Here is a 22,131-nt window from a genome sequence, read left to right as displayed (position 1 = left end):
TGCATGTTTTGCTAACCACAACGACTCGTAGCTCCTGTGCCTCAGATCGAGAAAAGCAGCCAGACACAAACCAGCATGACCAAAAAAGCAAAACAATACATTTCAATTGAACCCAAAAACATCCATAATATGAATGTATATTGTATGCGATGGAAAGAACAAATGAAATGACAAAAAAAGATAGACAGCCGTTAGAAAACACACTTCATGTATATAGGCCAGAAGTGTCTGAGAGGAACAAGTGTCAGTGAAAACCAAAATAAAATTCAAATTTAATGAGTGCACTGGAAAGTGAACAGGAAATTATTGGTGATGCAGAAAAAGAATGGTATCAGGACATGTTGCAGGCTGAACTCAAACCCATATCATCCATTTGAGCACCATGAGCTCGTCAAACAACCAAGAATACATATTACCAAATTCTCTTACAACACTTTAAAAAAAAATTATTTATAAAAAAAAATACAAACAAACTTCTAAAAGGTTGGGTTGGTAAGATTTTTTTTAAAAATGTTTTTGAAAGAAGTCTCTTATGCTCAACAAGGGATTATTTATTTGCTCAAAAACACAGTAAAAGCTGTAATATTGTGAAATAATATTACAATTTAATATAACTGATTTCTATTTGAATATATTTTAAAATGTAATTTATTCTTGTGATGGCAAAGCTGAATTTTCAGCATAATTACTCCAGTCTTCAGTGTCACAAGATCCTTCAGAAAATCAATCAAATATGCTGATTTGCTGCTCAAGAAACATTTCTTAATATTATCGATACTGAAAACAGGAAACTGATTTTTGTCAAGATTTTTTGATAAAAAGGTTCAAAAGAACAGCACTCATTTAAAATAGAAATATGTTTAACATAAATATCTTTACTATTAGCTTTGATAAATTGAATGCATCCTTGCTGAATAAAAGTAGTAATTTCTTTTTAAAAAAAATCTTACTGGGCTTTTGAATGGTAGTCTAACTCTAATAACCTATGCAAAACACCTAATGGATTAATATCAAAAGAACTAAAGGATGTCTTCTCACAAGGTGTTCTTATAAAGTGCTAGAACGTAACCTATGGCAATTAACCTTCTTCTTCAAGCACACTGTTGGCATGACAGAAACAGGTTAATCACGAGCAGTGCTGTCTGTCAGGTGCATGACGTGTGTGTGTGTGTGTGTGTGTGTGTGTGCGAGCCCAACAGAACATGTGGCCTGTCAGCTGTCAGTGTGGTGTCTGTGTTTCTCTGCTCCCATCGCTTACAAGATCAATGAGCCCCAGCGGGCGCCCCCCGCTCCACCCTCCCTAAAACACGCTGGCAAACAACTTACATTTCCTACCATCAAAAGCCACTTCTAATTCCTTTGAAAAGAAACAGTCACGATCCTCAAAGTTTCTTATTCGGAAAAGTTCCGCATTTTAACAAAGCTTTCGTGTTAGTCGTTATTAGCGCACTACAATCTTTTCCGTTCCCCCTGCCTTACGCCCGACCACGTCATTTGTTCTCTCAATCTTGCTTGCGTTTGAGCCGTTTATTTGTTTTACGAGTCAGGAAACTCAGAGAGAAGGAATGCACTTGTGCATTTATTTCAATGACAACATTCATAAAGCAACACTCATTCAGCTGTGAAGTCGATGAGGAATAGCTCTGATATTTCGGAGTCATATTTTCCCCTCGTCATCTGACAAGATGAATTCACGTCTCACATGCAGCTTTCACAGACACGAGGGAGTCGATGCTGCACAGAGAAGGTACAAGCACCAGATGAAAACAGCCTTGAGGAATCCACTCCATCAAAGGCCTTGGGATTCAAATGTTGATCTATTATTTCCATCAAAGTGCTCACCTGAGAAAATGTGCATGAAGAATGACCAACAGATGTTTCTTGCAGAGTGTGCGTGTCTGTATCCTGTGACTGATTTGTAGAATATAACAAGATTTGTTGCACAACTGCTTGGTCATGATGACAACTACTTCTAAAGTTACAGGGAATCTATGAAATACTACCTGATATAAAACACATCACTTTAAGAGTTTCTCCTGCATTTTAAAGAGGACAAGTCTAAATTAATTGTTATATTTTATTCAATATATAACTTTTTGTCCCTGTCCACAAAAGCCTGTAGTCTACGTGGATATCACGAGCCAAGTCCTGTTAGATTTGTCTCGTTCATAGGCTGTTTTATTCAATTCCCACACAAGCAATGCTTCAGATTTTGTGTGTTAGTGCCTTGTTGCATTGGTCACAGAAGGCTCAAGGAATGCTTTTTTAGTCATGGTGCAAACAGCAAAAACATTTGGATGTTCTCAAAATATTGAGAACATCCAACTCTGTGCCTGTAAATTATTTGTTCTTTGTCGCACAATGGACGAATAACATTCTTTACCTTAAAAATGTTTGTAACCTTTCTTACATTTTTAGATTTATTTTGTCCCACAAGTCATTTCTTTCTCCCAAAGAACTGTCTGATTCATTTAACCTTTAGTTAGTGACATTTTATTTTGATTTAGCATTGTCTTCGCTGATGTCCACAACCCTGTTAAAAGCCATTTTTAGGCATTTTCATCAAACTTTGGCTTTAGTAACAATGCAAACTTATGTAGGTTCACTATGCGTGAGACTTCATCAATAAATGTTTTTCCCACTCTTCATGTATTAGATCTTCTTGTTTCGACACCTGACCTAACAACCCAACGGGCAAAAAAACGCACATCAAATATGATATAATCGTTCAGACTGAGACGAATTAAGAACATTTTCAAAGCACCTAAAAAAACAACATCGATTTTTGATGCCTGTCTGAGCAAGTCCCAAGAGCCAAAGTGCATCTCAGTCAAAAAAACATATCTAATAGTTAGTTTCACGCAACATACTTCATATAGTACTTGGCGAAAGATTATTCATTTGCCAGCTCATGCTTTAGGAGTCCAAATGCTAATGTTCCAGTGAGTTTAATGAGTTGGATCTGGCCAGTAGTGAGAGGGATGAGATGCTGAACTGATGACAGCTGCTCTATAAAAGTAAATCTCCCCTCATGCCTGTACTGTGAGAAAGCGCTCACTCCCTATGAGAGTACTGGCACGCTGATCTACCTCATGCTTCCTGCTGCGCTCCAAACACATTAACGCAGCAGGAATGTTTGGCCATCGTGCGCAAGTGTGAAGGCGGTTGTTTGAATGCTGGGTTGTGGTTCATGGATTTGACATGATACTGGAGAGGCTGTGAATGCGTGTGTAGGAGAGGACGAGAGAGATTTACTTGTCGGCGGTACTTCCTCCATGTAAATGCCAAACCACAGCTTCCATCTCCAAATAATTTCTGAAGACTGGAGTAATCGCTGCTGAAAATTCAGCTTTGCCATTACAGGAATAAATTACATTTAAAATTACATTCAAAAACATTTTTAAAAAATCAATCCCAAACTTTTGAATGGTAGTGTTCATGCAAGTACATTAAATAAATAGATTGTTACCGAAAATTATTGTCATGTAATGGCCAGTTACTAAAACATTTCTATAAATTCAAAATAAAGGGCCAAAATCAACTTTTTTAAATGCTAAAACTGAATTTTTGACATTAATTTTCAGATTTGCTAAAGATTACATTTAACAGTGTTATTAAACGACCAGTAAAGACTGATTATATGTGAGTGTTAGGTGAATGATAACACAGATAACCTAAATATAAATTAAAAGAACACTCTAATTTTGGATGATCAGATTGGTTTACCAGGTTGCATGTAAACAGTTTATAATGAATGCATCTCATTATAAACAACTACTCGTTCCCTCTCACCCTCCCTTCTATATTATAAATATTTGGTATATCATGTCATGCTGCATGAGTAAAGGTAACACAACCTTCTGTCCTGGATCAGACCAGCAGTCCAGAAGTGAATGTAGCAGTTGTGAGCAGAGACCAGCTCTGTGCAAGAGGCCACCGTCTCCCTCAGGACACTGGAGTAAAAGCAGCTTACAGCTCCATATTCATTATTTACGTCTCTCTCACTATGATTAATTCACAGGGGGCAGGTTTACTTGGAAATAAGAGGGAACCGTAAATCATATCCCCAGAACATTGTCATGTGTAGTGGAGGTTATATGATCTATGGTCGCATCTTACATCACTGGTGTCACTGCATTGTAGTTAACAGTGAGACAGCTTGTACGGTCTGGTATAACATCACCTCAATCAGGCTCCTGTTACACACAGTTCTGCGTTGTACAAACACTAAGAATTTGTATTCCCAGGGCTATTCAGTTAGGGTAAACTGAACAGTCAGGTATGTGTAAGCAATGGAAATGTTTGAGAGTAGAGCACCAAAAGTCTCACAGATATAGATATAAAAGATAGAAGTCTCACTCTGTGCTTGAAAAGACTTCACAGTTTATGTGTGAGACACTAGTAACAACATTATCAATGCTAGCACTGCACTACGAAGAACACTTTGACATTGAATTGTGACTAGAATAACTAAGGAACAATCTCTTCTCAAGCAGACAGTCTGAAGCAAGCTTGGTAGGAAATTAATTTTTCACATTTTAATGCAAGTTCTTTGTCCTCTTCAGTCAGTAAGACACTCTTCTCTTCTAACACCAGCCCTGTCACTATTCAAACCTTACATTAGAGGTCAGCAGAGATGCAGGCGGGGTCGAGGAAGATTTCTGGTGTAATTTTAAAACGGTTTTTTTATAGCTACAGTTTAGACATGCGGCTTCTTTTGTGCATGAAATATGAAGAGAAATGTAGGCGACCATGTGAGCTGGACGCACAGGTGAACTTAAATTTACACCAGTCTGGTTTGCTAGAAAGATTAATGAATACGCAGAAGGGTAGATTCATACTGATTACTTTTATGATGTTTTTATTATACTTTTAAAGCTTGAAAATGTTGATTACATAGACTTTCAATCAATGGATGAACAAAAATGATGAGAATATTAATAATTTCTTCATTTGTGCTTCGAGTCTTATTGGATTGGAATGACATGAGTTAAATGTAAATGTTGACAATTTTTATTTTTGGATGAAGTAACCCTTTAACCTTAAATCTAACCATTCTCTAAAACCTTACAGATCCTGTTATGGTAATTGTACAAATCGTTCTATCCACCTTATTTTGCAATGCAGAAGTAAGCTATTTTATGTGAATGTGCGAGACTTCCAATTCATTAGCCGCTATAAGTAAATAACTAGAAGAATAATGCCGTAAACTGTAAAACTATTTGTGCTACAAAGCAGTGTTTATAATTACAACTATACATTAAAATAATACGGTAAGAAATACCAGTTTGCGATATCAAGCACATTTTACAGGAAGTGGATGATACCGGAAGCCAGACACATTAAATTTACAAATGGCCGCACCCGCTATTATGTGAAAAATAAGGTGGATAGAAGCTTTTTCACCTGACCATAAAAATGTCTGTTGTCCTGTTTCCTGACCTTTGAGATGTCCTGACCATCGATGAGGATGCAGCCTCCTTGCACGTCATAAAAACGGAAAAGCAGGCGGATGATGGTGCTTTTTCCTGATCCGGATGGACCAACCTGTTAAATAAGATATTAGAAGATCTTGCACCTTTACACACTTACTTATTCTGTGAAAGTTTTAGTGCACTATATTCACAAATGTAGAATTCTGATAACATTTTACCAGTGCAACTGTCTGACCAGGCATCACTGTGAACGAGACTTCACTGAGAATCTCTTTTCTGTCAGGAAATAAAACAATTCAGATGTAAAAACATGTGGATACTACAAGAAAAAAAAAAAAAGCTCTACCAAAACATCTGCCTTTATTGATATTAGCATGACTCACCCAGCAGTGTAACTAAAACACACGTTCTGGAAATCAACCCTTCCTTCTGTGAACGACAGGTCTCCAGCATTCACATCATCCTTTACCTACAGCAGAGAGGAATCTGGAAGTTAGAAAAAGCAATCTGGGCATGTATCACAGGAGACAAGGAGAGCACTGGGCTGGCAGTGAATTAAGCAAACCTGAAGAATCCATTAAAACTGATTTATTGGCAAAACGTTGAGGCCTCTTTCTAGTCAAGTTCAAGAATCAGTTTGCATATTCGCTGCGACAGCTTTTGGGAATAAATAAAAAGAAACGAGAAGATCAAATAAGGGTTTTAGTCAGATTATTTGCATATGAATGGAATCTAAAGACACTGGGAGTGTCGAGGAACGGCTGGCTGTTGGTTGCGTGACTTTGGGGAGAGGGTTCCCAAAGGACGGGGGTAACTTGAGTCAGTGCAGGAGGTCATGACAATATATCAACACTCACTGGCCCACAAGACCAACACTGGCATGTACAGACGGGGCGCAATGCGGCTTTTGGGAATCGATTAGATGGGTATTTGTGCTGTACAAACTACAGTAGTCAACATTTGAATTGGATCAAAACCTTTCATCAAAGTTATACATGAATTTTGAACAATACACGTTCTTGTCTTAGGACAACTTTGATGAACTTTTTTGATCCACTTCAAATGTTGACAACTGTAGTTGACTAGTAAAAATACTATTTGGAAGTGATTTACCTTTGACTTGACAACAAAATGACTCAAAACGTCCATCTTTTAGTGACTGCTCACCTCTTTTTCCTCTGTTAGTAGATCAAACATGCTCTCCATGTCAACAAATGCACTTTGGATCATTCTGTGCAAACACAACAGCGCAATGAAATAAGTCAAGGAAATGAAAAGTTTGGTAACTGAATTGTAAATATATAAGCAAGAAAATAAATAAATTAAATCTTAGGGTGTGTTCACTTGTAGTGCGGTTCTCTTGGTCCAGATCAAAAAAAGAAAATGAAACATTTAGTCCTGGTTCGAACCTAATGATAAAAAAAACGTTTTGGAACGCATGTGCATAGCCTACATATGATAGTATTTTACCAGCTGTGAACTTCACAAAGAGCTTATAAAATGTGTAAAGGAGTCAAAACAGTGCCAGGATTTCCTCCGTTACACACAAACAAAGATCTGCTGCAAGGAGCCTGTATTTCCAACACCTGTACTGAACAGTAATGGGCAACATTATGATGAGAAGAACCAGGTATGCTTCAGCATTATGTCCTTTTTTGGTCGCATCTTGTGACACCTGTCCTGTTTTTTGTTCGTTTTGATGTCGTTGGTCTGTGTTGCATTTATATTTCAATTGAACCGCACCAGAGTTTGTTTGGAAGCAGACCGAGACCAGCGGTCTGGGTCCGCTTGTTTGGTGCACACCAGGGTTTCCAATGGCAGCATTCACACTTATTCAAATGAACCGCACCAGAGTTCATTTTAATCAAACCAAAACTGCCAAGTGTGAACACATCCTAAGATTCAAAAGGTCGGATTCACAAAACATTCATAAGGATAAAATTTGTTTTCATTTCTATTTTCATTTATTACTTAATAAAGTTAAGAATATTTTGTATTACCAAAACATTTCTTTAGATAGTTGGTTTAAAGACAAAACTTAAAAAGAATTTGAATTCCTGAAAAGAATGTTCTTAAAAATCACTGTAAATAATCTCTTCAAGTTATGATAACCTCCAACTTATGTAAAATCCCCAAAGATAATGTTTAATGAATTTGTTGGGTTGTTTCAAATATTAAGCATTACAACATAACACTAGCAACATAAAGTATATAATACATATTACTAGGGATGTGCATGAGCAATCTGAAGTGACACTAATGACTAACGACTAAAAACAATGATTGTTCATGAGTATGTGGGGCGTAACTTTTTGCTGAATTTAAAATTCAGTAACAAATCTACAAAAACGACTCGTATCGTTAAAAAAAATTTTTTTGGCAGCATTCAGCACATATATTCTCACACACTAGATTCTTTGGCAAGAACTGCCATACAACCAAACATCACCAAAGCCTGTAATTTTATTCTTAAAGTTCCCATGTGGTGAAAATCAAGTTTTTAATGTTGTTTATGTGTCTATGTGGTGTTTTCAGTATACTTTAAGACAAACCATGTGCAAATTCATGAGTCAACACCATTGCAGAGCATTTTCTCCTTAAAACTTCAGTGAAAAAAAGACAGTCTCAAAAACATGGTTTGAAACCGCTGGAGTTCCTTACGTCACAAACTACCTCGTAACCAATCACTTTAGCATATCATTACTATGCCGTGAAGCAAGGGAGTCCCAAGAAAAGCCAGGTTATCCCGGTATACGTTTCTGTTGGTGTGAAAAATTGTATACATTTAGCAATATAGCGAGCACCCCAGATCCTCCTTTTCTAATCTTACCTATAATATGTACCAAACCAGTTGAGTGGAGTGTAGAGCTGGATAATATATGTTCCAAAGAGAACATAGTCACCAACCTATGAGAGCAACAACAGCGCATGAACAACAAAAGTTACGCTCAAAATCAATAAGATTTCTAAATTTTATGAGTAGAGATTACTGTACTTGAAACTTGTCCACTGTAACATAGTATGCACAAAGCAGCGATCCGGCCAACAGCCCCAATCCAATAATCAGGTTCTGGGTTTGGTTCAGGAGGGCCAGGGAAGCATTGGTCGTCCATTCACATGCCTGAGCAGAAAGAGAATCCAACTCAGTGTCGCTCCAGTCAACTGCTTATGAAGTCAAAGTTTAAGTGATCACATTACCTGATATTTCAGGATAGCATCTTCAAAGCGCCTCACTTCAAAACCTTCTGAATTATAGTACTTCACCTAAATAGTATGACACATTTTATAAAAATTTGCAAGCTTAACACTTAACAAAACTCCATGGCCAACCTAGGGAAACTTTGTTATGGCATTTGGTCACTTACAGTTTCAAAGTTGAGAAGTGAGTCCACTGCTTTTGACTTGGCATTGTTGTCCTGTGCGTTCATTTCCCGCCTGTACTTGGTTCTCCATTCAGTGATGATGATGGTGAGAGCTGAAAACAAATGTCAAATTGAACTAGACATCAAAATGTGCCTGTTGAATGTCAGCTCTTATAATATGAAGTGTGGTGCTGACAGCACAAATATAAGTACTGCACTTACTGAGGTAGAGGAACATGCAAATGAAGACAATGAGGCCGAACCAGGCACTGAAGTACGTCACAAAATAGATGATGGCAATGACGATGTCAGCAATAGTGGGTACAATGCTAAACACAATATAGCTGTAACACAAATCAATAATGAACATTTAAAGATAAAAAAATGAAAACAGAGTTTGAGCATTTTAATGGATAGCATGTCTAACTAACCAAGTTGTTTAAAAGAGCAAATCATCAGACCTTAACAAGTTGTTGACGGAGGAGGTCCCACGGTCAATGCTGCGCAGGACATCTCCGGTGCGACGGCCCAGGTGCCAGCGCAGAGAGAGGCCATGCAGGTGACCGAAAAGACGGACCTGCACCACACGGCTGGTGTACTGCTGGACACGTGTCCACAGGAAGCTGCGCAAGTTACTGACAAACCCTGACGTTCCTGAGCGGAAAGAGACAGTTAATGCTTTGTACAGAGTTGTATTGTTTAAAACCATCGTCATATGCCTCTTCCTTACAATATCAACATGAATGTCAGCCCTCACCTACCCCTCCGCCCTGCAAGAACTTAAGGAGGACGTAAACACAGACCGTGATGGCCAGGGGTCTCCAGCTCTCCAATGCTGACAGCTGGTTCACTGGAATATTAAAAATGCAGAAACACAGAGGAGATGTGAGTGCATTAACACTTGTGCTGGCTTGTCTTAGCTTAAAAAAAATATAACTTTTTGCTATTCTGCCATTCAAAAGTTTGGGGTCTGAAATTTATATATATATATATATATATATATATATATATATATATATATATATAAATATATATATATATAAGAGATGTTTCTTGAGCAGCAAATCAGCATATTAGAATGATTTCTGAAGGATCATGTGACACTGAATCAAATAAATGCAGCTTTGGCAAGAGTAAAAGAATTCTTTAAAATAAATAAATATATATATATATTTTTTTTAAAGAATTATTTTACGCTCACCAAAGCTGCATTTATTTGATCGTAAAAATAGTAGAAAAAAGTAGTTTTCTACTTTAATATTTTAAAATGTCGTTTATTACTGTGATGCATAGCTGAATTTTAGCATCATTCCTCCAGTCTTCAGTGTCACATGATCCTTCAGAAATCATTCAAATATGCTGATTTTATGCTCAAGAAACATCTCTTATTATTATCAATGTTGAAAACCATTGTGCTGCTTATGTTTAAAGAAACCTTGATACATTTTTAAGGAATCTTTGATTAAAAGAAACAGCATTTGAAAAAGAAATACATACAAATGTTATAAATGTCTCCACTGTCACTTTTGATCGATTTAATGCATCCTTGCCGAATAAAAGTATTAATTTCTTTATTAAAAAACCCCTTACTGACCCCAAACTTTTGAACAGTAAGATATCCCTTTAACTGCATGAATATCCCCAAGGCTCTCTATAGGAAGCACATACTGAGAACACATTTCGCTGTGTTTTCCTATTAATAATGAGTGTGTGCAGAACATCTTCCCTTTAATCACACACGGACAATAAAACTTTAACATCCTGAGTCATGCATAACTACATGACTTCAGCTCAACACACCAAAATTTAACAACTGCCCAAAACCGCTAACTCACTGACTTTTACGTGAATCCACAACAAAACATTCGAAAGGATGCCGTCTTGAGCCAGGAGCCACAGCGCAATGCATCTAAAGAGCGAACACACTGGTCTGTCCTGGGAGCTGAGAAAGATCCTCAATGCGATTAATTTACATTCATGGCCGTTTTGATCGTGCGCTCGGAACCAAATGAGGAAAGAAAAGGTGGAGGGTTGAAGAAAAAGAAAATCAAAACAATAAAAGAAAATGCCCAGGGCAAAAGCAAAAACTCTCTTCCTCTCTCTTGAGCTGGGGGGAGTAGAACTGGATGGTGAGAGAGCTGATTTTTATCCTTGGCATAGGGGCAGAAAGAGCTGCGGACAAAAAGGCCCTTGTACCAGCGTGTTAACTCGGCTAAAAGCCCCTAATGCCCCCTAATCGTGACTGGCAGGGTTGGTGACCTCCCCTATTACCCCTCTCGATCTCTCTCTGCCACACAAAAGCTCACTTTTCTCCCAGCGTGGCTTTCATGTGCCTCCAAATGCAAAGCTGTTACTCGTCTCTGATAATGAAGCGCATACACACCACCGACTTCAGGAAGAGATCAAATGAACAGCGTACACTTAAAGAGCGAGGATGATAAGAGAGAATGAATAAATGAATTGAGACAGGGAATTTCAAAAATGGGGGCGAAAGAAAGAAGAAAAAGAGACAGAATGAAGGGTGGAAACAAAGTCTTGAGCCACAGAAGAGTTTAGCATAGTTGGGTTTTGTCCCACGTTTCTTTTGTGGAAGTTCGATACTTCTCGGCTTATGTGAACCAAAGGCTTTGACTTCTCTGGGAGGTTTTGGGGGCTGCTCACCCATCCAGCTGGCCCACAACAACAAGGGGCTGAGAAAACTGGCAAAGGAGGGGCAATCTGACTTCACAAGCATGCTCCCGCATATACATTCTTGACTTGCTTCAAAGCTGCCTTTACATATAGTTCTTCATCAACCATTATCTCTGTTTTGAGCTATTTTATATATGTAACATTTTAATTATGAATCTGTTATACCCTTTTTCTAAACTAAAATTGGCCTCAGCACAGTTGCATGCCTTTCCAATTATTTCTGCAAACAAGTTAAATCATTGTATTCATTAATGCACAAAAAACTACTGATCATCTCGGGGAAAAACGCCCCATGTTGAGCGGCTCCCACTTTCCCAGGTAACAGGGCAAATGCTAAAAGATGCTGTCCTCTACTGGTCACGTGTGGTAATGCAACAAAAAGTGAAAGGGTCTTTAGATTTACAGTTTTTTCACAATCCCTAGGATAGATTTCTAGATTTCAGCTGTTGTTGTTTTTTTGTTTACATTTGCTAGGACGCATTTCTCAATACTTAGGTCAATTTTCAAAACTCTTCACACAGTGAGCACAAGAACATACTCAAATATATTCTGAATCTAAAAAACAACAACTTTGAAATACTATTAAAACAAGTTTTTAGTCGTTCAGTTTCATTTGGGGAAAACTTAGGAAAAATGTTATAAGTTTGTTTATAAGTTATAAACAGAAGAGATGAATTTCTTGTTTTGTAAAGAAGTTTTACAAAAGAAAACCCTGTGTATTGCTATCTGGTAGTGTTTTAAGGTTGTGTGTGTTAGGTAGTGACAGTTAATGTTTTATGAGTGACAAAGTGCGTTTGCTGGATGATAACCTTTTAGTGTTAAAGATACTTCACTTTTTTTGGAAATAGGCTCATTTTACAACTCCCCCAGAGTTAAACAGTTGAGTTTTACCGTTTTCGAATCCATTCAGCCGATCTCCGGGTCTGGCGGTACCACTTTTAGCATAGCTTAGCATAGATCATTGAATCGGACATGACCATTAGCATCTCTCTCAAAAAAATGACCAAAAAGTTTCAATATTTTTCCTATTTAAAACTTGACTCTGTAAGACTGACGGAAAATGTAAAGTTGCGATTTTCTAGGCTGATATGGCTAGGAACTATACTCTCATTCCTGCGTAATAATCAAGAAACTTTGCTGCCGTACCTACATCTACATTAGAGATGCTAATGGTCTTGTCTGATTCAATGATCTATGCTAAGCTATGCTAAAAGTGCTACCGCCAGACCCTGAGATCGGCTGATTGGATTCGAAAACGGTAAAACTCCACTGTTTAACTCTGGGGGAGTTGTAAAATGAGCCTATTTTCAAAAAAAGTGGAGTATCCCTTTAATGGAAGAATGGCTTAATTTGTAGTGTGTTTTTAGTTTTAATGCATTTTGGATGTGAAATGAACTGCTGTGCCAAGTTGTTTAGGGGAACTGTGTGAAGAGTTTTGAAAAAGTGACAAGTTTTGAAAATTGCATCGGAGAAATTGTAAAACAACAACAGTAATATCTGGGCAATGTCATAATTTTTTTAATCATAATTTTATTATAATTATTTATTATTAATAGCCTGGCTAACATCAGACCTCATCTCATTGAGACGTGGTCTGGGAACCACATGTTCATTTTCTCGCATTTGAGGCGTGGTTTACGAATGCCCAGAGCCGTTTATTGGGCGCTACGAAAGTCTATCAAATGCGTCTGTACGTAGATCATAGCCAATCGTTTCAATTATACCAGATGACGTATGTAGAGCGAGAGAAATTCGACGAGGAAGAAGACGAAATAAACTTGCGTTCTAAACTACTTAGAACACTATCTAAGGCAGCATCGAAAGGTAACTTCGCATCTGATGCCATGTTGTATCCATAGATAAACAAACTGCTTCGGTGTGTCGCATAAACGTCGTCATCGTCTTGCTGCTCCCTCCCCGTTCTGTGATTGGATCCCTTTTTGAGGGGAAAATCTGGTCCATGTTATCCAGGCTGCCTAGCAGCGTGAATAAAATCGCGCTGCGCTCAAGGCAGCATGGGGAAACCCAGGCTACATCATTAATATTTGCCCCATATAAATTATTTTCAAGAGTATTTTTTATTATCTTTATGTGGACTTTTTTTTCTTCAAGTATATAGTATTTCATCCATTTATGTCAACTGAACCAACTGGCTTTGTTGTTAAAACAATATACAAAATACAAATACAAAAGTAGCTGTAAATAACGCAAGACAGAACAACATTTTCACTTTTTCAATAATTAGCCAGTAAGTGCTGTTCTTTTCTACTTTCTATTCATTAAAGAACACAATTGTATCACGGTTTCCTACACTAAATTGTCACTGTGTGACACTGAGTAATGATGCTGAAAATTCAGCTTTGGCTTCACAGGAATAAAGTACATTTAAAATATATTTTAAACAGAAAACAGTGATTTTAAATTGCAAAATCGTTTTACAATATTATTGTTTTTACTGTATTTTAAACCCTTAACTAATATAGACAAAGAAGAGAGTATCATGAAAAAAACAAAAAACAGATTCATTCAAGGTCTGCTTTAAGGTGGGGCATTTTTGTCCCTGCTGTGGAATGACGGTTAAATTAATACAGACATTTGATTGAATTCTAAATGCATAGCTGAAGAGTCTAGTCTCACCGATGTTCCTGCTGTAAATGGGTACGAACACATTGATGACGCGCTCGAGACCAAGCAGCCCAACACTCAGAACCACCAGAGCCTGCAGTCGCACACTTCCTCTGGGCCACATGAATGGCACCAGCAGACACACTTTCCTCCTGAAGTCCTGCCATGCTGAGCTAGAGATCACCTCCACAGGGCCTTGTCTTTGAGGCTTCTGTTTGAAGAGTAAAAGAATTTATAACAAAAGAATAAAGGCGTCCTTATTGACATTTTTGTCTTTTTGATCATTTTGCCTGTGTCTGCATGTCAACTGCATAAATTCCGGCACAAGTGTGTATTTTTATTGGAATTTTACTATTTCACCCCCATTTCCTTTAATAAATCTATTTTACTCTAGGTACACAGAATAATGACACTTTGAAACCCATTAAAACGGCAATTTTTAATCCCAGGGCCATTTAACTATAAAATGATACAGTCTTTGTTAATAGGCTTTCATTCTGTTGGCAAGGCTTCAAAAAATGATTATTTTTTACCAGATGGTGCCATTTTCTCGGGTTTGGCCTGTGTGGTTGATTCTTCCCCTACGCACCTGACTTAGGTGAACCGAGTGTCCTTGACACCTGAACATATTAAACTCAGTTGAGTTACCTATGAATGCGTGGGTTGACGCCTAAGCGTAGCTATTCTTACCGCATAAATAGAATGCTCAAGAATTAGAGTTACCTGACCGCAATCTAACCCCGCCTAAGAGTCTCACAAAGAGTCGAACAACGTCTCGCCCCCTATTGACACTATTATTCACTCGGGAATAAGGTCTTTAGTGTCTAACCCTGTAACTTGTTTCACTATCTAACTTGCAATAACTAAACAGACTTCAGACAATGCCTTCGACTATGCTTTAATCACGGCCGGAAGATCTCAGACAAATTTAAGAGAGAATCCCACCTGCAAAAGGAATTAAACAGTTTTATAGAACAGGAGCATAGCAAAAGTGACATGATACATTACCTAATTTCCCTACAATTTGATTGGTTCTTCATAGGCAAACCCTTCTGGTACTAGGTAGAAGCAAACTCTGTTTTCTTGATTACTTCATTGTTAATCACAAGTTTTCAAACCTAGACATCTGTCTAGTTTCATTTCCCATATTTGTTATTTTTACACTCGCACACTCAAATCCACGAGTTTCCGGCCAAAGGGTTTGGAAACATCTAAGATTCAAAAGCATAAATGTTCCTGCAAGAAAAAGAAATTTTAGTTGTGATTAATTAAAAAAAAAATCCTGTTTCCTGTTTTCTGCTTCTGCGTATAATAGAGCCAATTGACCCTTCGCAAAGACCCGCCCGATACATACCGTTTTGTGGCTCTTAAAGGTGCCATGTGTCAAAATTGAGGTAAAAATATCCAAAAAATGAGCTACACGCATCAAAAGAATGAGAAGAAATAAGGGCGATGATGTCATTAAAATAATGGCAAGTTATAGTGCTGCATAGATATCAACCTGAATTAGCATTAGCATTATTAGCCACGGCCCGACAGGTGTCGTAATACCAGTTTCGGCCATGGGAGGCGGTATGCGGGCAACATAACCACCAGTCAAACATGCAATACACGAATAACTCACACGGCTTGTGGGCGTACTTGAACCTGATGTCAATCGTGTGGAAAGTAGCCTACAGACGTACTACTACATTCAAATAAAATCTGATAAAAAAAAGGAACAGAACCAGAGTAAACATTGGCACTGCTTTCCATCGCTGGAGACAACTAATGGACATGAAAGAAATGAGGTTCGACTCCGAACTTGCAACATTTCTTTTGGATTGGTAAGTAAGATGCTGTTAGTATTTCGTTAGAAGTTTGTTTTATATGTTTGTGTAGTTTTTTCGGGAAGTTATAACATAGAAATGTATCGAAGGCTGTTCGATAAACGTATATATAACGTACATAAATATAGTATTGTAATAGTACACATATATAGCACAATCTCTATAGCTCTTTTTTTCTTGCCAACTACGTGACCTATATTATGTTTATTAAATGGCTTTCCTGAGGTAAATCTGACATAATTGTTCTCCAACTGTGTTATTGACCTCTTCACTGATAAAAAACACTGATTGGTCGATATTATGTATGAGGAATACATTTTGGTAAGTTGTAGCCTACTGTATCTTTCAACAGTGTTCGTGTTTTTTTACTGTTAGTAGAGATGATCGGTTCACGTGCGCTAGGGATCTGTCGTGTAACATTTACAAGCGCCAAAACGGTATTTATTGTTTGAATTGCGTAATAAAATTGACAGAATCTGAGAGCTGAGATTTTTTTATATCATAACTAACCTGCTCTGTCTAGTCTGTCGGTCTCCGTGTCCTCTTTGCTTCGCGATTTTTCTGTGCGTGAGAAAATTGATGTGTGGCGTGAGAGCGTGTGAAAAGTGTTTGCGTGTGTCTCACGGTGAATGCGTGAGAGTTGGAAGCTCTGGTTACGTTGGCGCTAGCTTGGTCAACATCAGCGAATGCTGTCTGTCAAATTAATGTAATTCAAACTAACAATAAAAATGTAATATGAACAAAACGAATATGAACATATTCACTGGTAAAGGTGAAGGGGAGTAGCTTGAAGATGTCAGAGTAGACCAACTCACTTTCTGGAGGTATACTGCCCCCATCTGGTATGGAATGTGGAGTATGAATTTATTTTTTTTGACACAAGGCACCTTTAAATGTGTCTGACAGATCGCTGTAGACTAGAGCAGGGGTTCCCAAACTTTTCCATGCCAAGGCCCCCCAAATACCACTAGGTTCTGGCCAAGGCCCCCCGTATTGAACCCATCGACAATACTACGGCACATGTAGAAATAAATAAATAAAACATCTAGTTGAACATCAGATTATGTGATGGTGTTTGATACCAGCCAATCAGAAAGATTATAGAGATGCACCAATTACAATTTTCAAGGCAGATTCCGAATTTTCATTGAGTTTGACCTGCCGATACAGATTTAAGCCGATTCTGATTTCATTTTTTCTAACCACTTTACAGCACACACAAATATTTATTTTATATATATATATATATATATATATATATATATATAATAAAACACCACTTTTACCCAAACTGATTAATAAAAACAAGTTTAAATGGATACATTCTCTATAAATATTTTTGTCTTCATTTTCTTTTCTGACGTAGCCTACTCCAGTTCTTGTTAAAACACACTATACATGCAAATTATGTGCATTTTTTTGTGTGAAATCATATTTATTTTGTCCATCAAAAGTGTGCTTTCACTTTAACTGAGCATGAGCAGCGCTGCAAAAATAGACTCGGCGTCGAAACCCTCCGCTTCACTGCTGCTCATGCGACGCTCCTGCTTGACGCTCACGCGCTGCTCCAGCTCGCGGTGTGAATGCACTCACTGAACATGCACGCTGGAAAAAAATTTGTGCTGCTCACGCGCCGCTCGCGGTCTGAAACGGACGTAATTCACAAGGTTTCCTACATGTGCGTTCTGTGTGCATGTGTGATGTTGCGCGATGTTATTCATGCGGCGCCCGAGTGCATTTGAATCGGCATATGTCAGACTGAAAATCACGTGAAAATCGGCCAATTCTTGTCACTAGCCGATCAATCAGATAGGCTATGCAACAAATTATTATAATGTTATTTCATAACAATACTCATATTAGCAAATATTTATTTTTTAACGTTTTTTAACTTTTTTTTTTTTCAACTTGCTGCGGCCCCCCTGGCGGCCCCCACTTTGAAAACCCCTGGACTAGAGCATCAGTTAAAGCTGCTCGTGAACCGATCATCTCTTCCTTCTAGTTCATTTATAGCATCAAATAAACATGAATGAGCATAAGAAGGAATGTTGTTTTAAACCGCGGAAAGGCGTCAGTACATTCCGTTTTTTAAATTCAAATCCTCCCCTGTTAATCTGCTATCTCTCCTGACTGCTTTGTCGGACAAAATGGCGGATGGCGGATTATGATCTATGATTATGATTGGTTAGATCGCCTGTCAATCAAGCTCCCTGCGAAGGGTGAATTGGATCAATTATGCAGCTATAATTGTGTGGGTGTGATGGTATGGATGTCAGAATGTGGTTTGTGTGCGTGAAATAAAAAAATTGTGTGTGTGTGCGTGTAATATTTAAGGGAGAAAAACTCTACTGTACTGCAATTCATAAAAAAAACCAACCACTGTGTGTACCAGTGGAGCTTTGCTGGCATCCAATGGGGAAAATTGGAACTGCACACAAACAAAATCTTACTGAAAGCTAATTTTTTTTCGAGATATAAACCTCAAATTTGGAACACAACTTGTTTAGATTTATGGCTTGGATTTTCTAGTTGTTTTATACTTCAACAAAACTCAACCAAAGGGTCTTCTTTAAAATTAGACCAAACAAGTATGTGCTCCAAAGCTTCAAAATATTATGACTGTTTTTTGACATGGACATTTTTGTCCTCGAAGTACCTCAGAGTAACATTTTTAAATTGATGCACAAGGGTTTAAAAAAAGCGGCAGACGATGGGATGTTATTCTTACCTCTACGGTCAGGGCAAATGATGCTTCTTGCTCTGTTTCATTTCCCAGTGCATTTTGTTTCGTTCGTCGTTTAGAGTACTTGTTTGCCATTGTTTGACTTTGTATAAACAATCAAGCTCTCACAAATACAGTCTGAATGCATTATTCCATCGAGTGTATTCAGTCAAAAGATTTGTGCTAACATTAGGATTTAAAGTGCATGTGTGCGCGTGTACTGTTTTCTATACTGACCGTGTGTATTCAGCTGAACGGGAAACGCTCTGCGTATCATATGGGCAACTTTCACAATTCACATGACTTGGGTCATGTGCCTCATGTGTTAAATGAAAACGCTGACGCTTTTAACCACCGAAAAGACTGTTCTCCTCTCTTAGGTGTTAGAAAAGAATAGTTTTCGTTTCGAGCAGCAAATGTTGCTTTGCTTGCGATTTCTAAAATAATGTTCCTCTAGAGGGCGCTATGCGGCTCAGAAAGGCAGATTCTCAATCAAATCACACGGCTTTTTTGGTTTAATAAAGTTGTGTGTAATCTACATTGTATAATATTTTAAATTAATTGTAATTCCACGGATTGGTAACTGAAATGTAAAATGAAATGCACCACAGTAATTACTATAAAATTATATGTAAAAATTAGTTACCAATTAATTGGAAAGGACTGTGATTGGTCCATCCTTAACAGCGCCGAGAAACGTAACAACTATCACATGAGAGAGCAGGGTCGCGTGCCTTGTATTATATTATAGATTAGATATAGACTTTGATCATAATAAGTAATGCTATTATATTTAGTAAAATTACAAAAGTTACCTTTTAATGTAGTTAAAAGTAAAAGTAAAAAGTACTGTTTTAAAAGTAAAAGTAGCCTACTGATCGATGAATTATCGTTTAATTATTTTATTTTTTTCTATGATCCATCCGACTCGTCAAAATAGGCTACGTGGGTGTTTAGCCTAATCTAGACACAGAATGTAAGGCTTAAAGAGGTTAAAAATCAGTCTGACATTATTAATTTATTTATTATGAGAATGTATTGATTTACAAGTTAAAAAAAAAATGTTTTTTTATCTAGTTTAGTATCTAGTTTTTCTTTAATTTGTCAGCTAAAACAATTTTATTTATACAAAAAAGTTAACAGAAATATGTATATATAGGATGTATCTTCATTCACAAACAAGATTGTCTTGTTCAGACTAAAAAGTAGTATAGGCTACTATTCATTCAGTAGATTCACAAACAATGAAATGCTTCTTCATAAGCCACACGCACACAATGTGTTTTAGTCAGTCTGTGGAGGCAGGAAAAGACACTAGAGTTGTGCAGTTCAAAAATAAGAGACTTTAGTGAACAAACGATATGAGTCAGAATGATTCATTCACTAAAAGATTCATTCAACACACACAGATTCATTCATGAACCACTAATATAGAGCAGTTCCTAATAGTGATGCTGGCCTTAACAAACACCTCTTCATACACACAAAGATGAAGAATATAGGCCTAACTGTGAATGAAGATAATAATGGTATAGAGGAAAATAGTAGGTCTGCATGTAACATAGAGCTCATGCTGCTCTAATGACCTACTGCTGATTTCAAGTGTTGTTTTTTAAATGATCCTCAACATTATATGTCAGTCCAGCAGCATTTGAAATCAACACAACTGTTTATGAAGCCTTGATATGTTCACACATGCTAAGCTCTTTACATCTCTACAATTTGATAAGTTTCATCAATTTGTCCAGTTTGGAAAGTGTTTTTCAAATTCAATTCAATTCAAATTTATTTGTATAGCGCTTTTCACAATACATATTGTTTCAAAGCAGCTTTACAGAAAGTGCATTTCAGAAATGTACATAGAAAAATACAGTTAGTTAATTAATCATGCATTAATTTAGGGCATAAACATATCGCCAGCGTCGAGTCGTCTCTGCACGGGTGTTGGGGCATCTGTAGTTTCCATGGGAGGCTGGATACAAACTGGAGCAGACAATCTGTATTTACCTCGGGACTAGCGTCCCGAGATAACAACAGAAAAGCAGATGGGAAATAATTAGCGTAGCTGCTGTTCATAACAATAATGCATTCAATCTGATTCAACTGTAGTATAAAAGGTAAGTATTATGTGAATGCTTGGCTAAAGAAATGCGTCTTTAATCTAGTTTTAAACTCGGACAGCGAGTCTGAGCCTCAAACAATATCAGGAAGGCCATTCCACAGTTTAGGAGCTAAATATGAAAATGCCCTCCCTCCTTTAGTGGACTTAGATATCCTAGGAATGACCAGAAGCCTCAAATTTAGTGATCTTAAAGAGCGCGATGGATTGTAGGGCGATAGAAGTTCCGTTAAATACCCAGGAGCTAAACCATTTAGTGCTTTATAGGTCATTAGTAATACTTTGTAATTGAAACGCATTACAAGTAACATGCATTACGTAATCAGATTACTTTGTGATGTTATGAGTAAAGAAACGCATTACAAGTAACATGCATTATGTAATCAGATTACTTTTTGATGTTATGAGTAAGGAAACGCATTACAAGTAACATGCATTATGTAATCAGATTACTTTTTGATGTTATGAGTGAAAAACCGCATTACAATAACATGCATTATGTAATCAGATTACTTTTTGATCTAACAAGTAAAGTAATGCATTACTAGTGTTATACATTATGTAATCACATGACTTTTTTCAATGTCAATGAAAATTACATTCTAACTAGATGTACCGCATGGCGGTACAAAATATGACCGCCGCTCAGGCCTGCACTGGCTTTCCACAAAAAGAAATGACGTGGAGCAATTTGGCTGTATTGCGTGTTTATGTATATACCTAAAAAAAGTAGTAGTATGTGCATGTCTGTCTGTGTGTGTGTGTATGTGTGTGTGTTTGTGTATGTGTGTGTCTGTGTGTGTGTGTCTGTGCGTGTATGTATGCGTGCGTACATGTGTGTGCGTGTGTGTGTTTGTGTGTGTGTCTGTGCATGTGGATTTGTATGTGTGTGTGTATGGGTGTGTGTCTGTGCGTGTGGATGTCAGTGTGTGTGCATGCTTGCGTTTGTTTGTATTCCTGCATGTGTGTGTGTGTGACAGGGTTGCCAACTTCAGAAAAGGAAAATGCGGGACAATCGTGGTTATTTATAGGAAAATGAGGGACAGTCAAAATATTTGTACTGTATCACACAGTGTACGTCATTTCAGTGTCTGCAGTTAAGTTTGTGTTTAAAAGGTTATCAGACATAAACACATTTGTATTGCTTAACCTATTTATGTATTTAATTCTAAAAATAATTTTAATGTCATACATGAAAAAAGTCATATTACAAACAAACCATAGTTCAAAATAACAGCATTTATCTAAAATGGAAAGCTTTTTTAACATTATACACTAGGCTTACAGTTCAAAAGTTTGGGGTTAGTAAGATTATTTTTTGGGAAAAAAAATAAAGAAAGTAATTGCC

At 37.4% G+C, this 22,131-nt stretch overlaps 1 protein-coding gene across 2 annotated transcripts in view; it reads right to left on the bottom strand.

Moving 5' to 3' along the window:
- The window catches only part of abcb6b (ATP binding cassette subfamily B member 6 (LAN blood group) b), a 39,319-nt gene extending 20,310 nt beyond the window's left edge, over positions 1–19,009 (bottom strand). Inside the window, exons 1-13 of one of the 2 annotated variants that reach the window (XM_084121467.1) lie at positions 18,902–19,009; positions 14,126–14,324; positions 9,555–9,647; positions 9,259–9,451; positions 9,020–9,141; positions 8,801–8,910; positions 8,634–8,699; positions 8,431–8,556; positions 8,266–8,342; positions 6,603–6,666; positions 5,819–5,904; positions 5,654–5,711; positions 5,443–5,547 (exon numbers count right to left, since the gene is read on the bottom strand). In XM_084121467.1, coding sequence (XP_083977593.1) covers positions 5,443–5,547; positions 5,654–5,711; positions 5,819–5,904; positions 6,603–6,666; positions 8,266–8,342; positions 8,431–8,556; positions 8,634–8,699; positions 8,801–8,910; positions 9,020–9,141; positions 9,259–9,451; positions 9,555–9,647; positions 14,126–14,237 — 1,212 coding nt within the window. In that variant the 5' untranslated portion in view covers positions 14,238–14,324; positions 18,902–19,009. Of the gene's footprint in view, positions 1–5,442; positions 5,548–5,653; positions 5,712–5,818; positions 5,905–6,602; positions 6,667–8,265; positions 8,343–8,430; positions 8,557–8,633; positions 8,700–8,800; positions 8,911–9,019; positions 9,142–9,258; positions 9,452–9,554; positions 9,648–14,125; positions 14,325–18,670 lie in introns of both variants that reach the window. The other variant, XM_084121466.1, reaches the window with a different exon arrangement.
- Between the last annotated feature and the right edge of the window lie 3,122 nt (positions 19,010–22,131).

Source organism: Abramis brama (genome assembly GCF_963993115.1).
Source record: "Abramis brama genome assembly, chromosome: 8".
NCBI classification, from domain to species: Eukaryota; Metazoa; Chordata; class Actinopteri; order Cypriniformes; family Leuciscidae; genus Abramis; species Abramis brama.
Note: the sequence above shows the minus strand (reverse complement) of the source record. Positions and strands in the feature narration are given on the sequence as shown.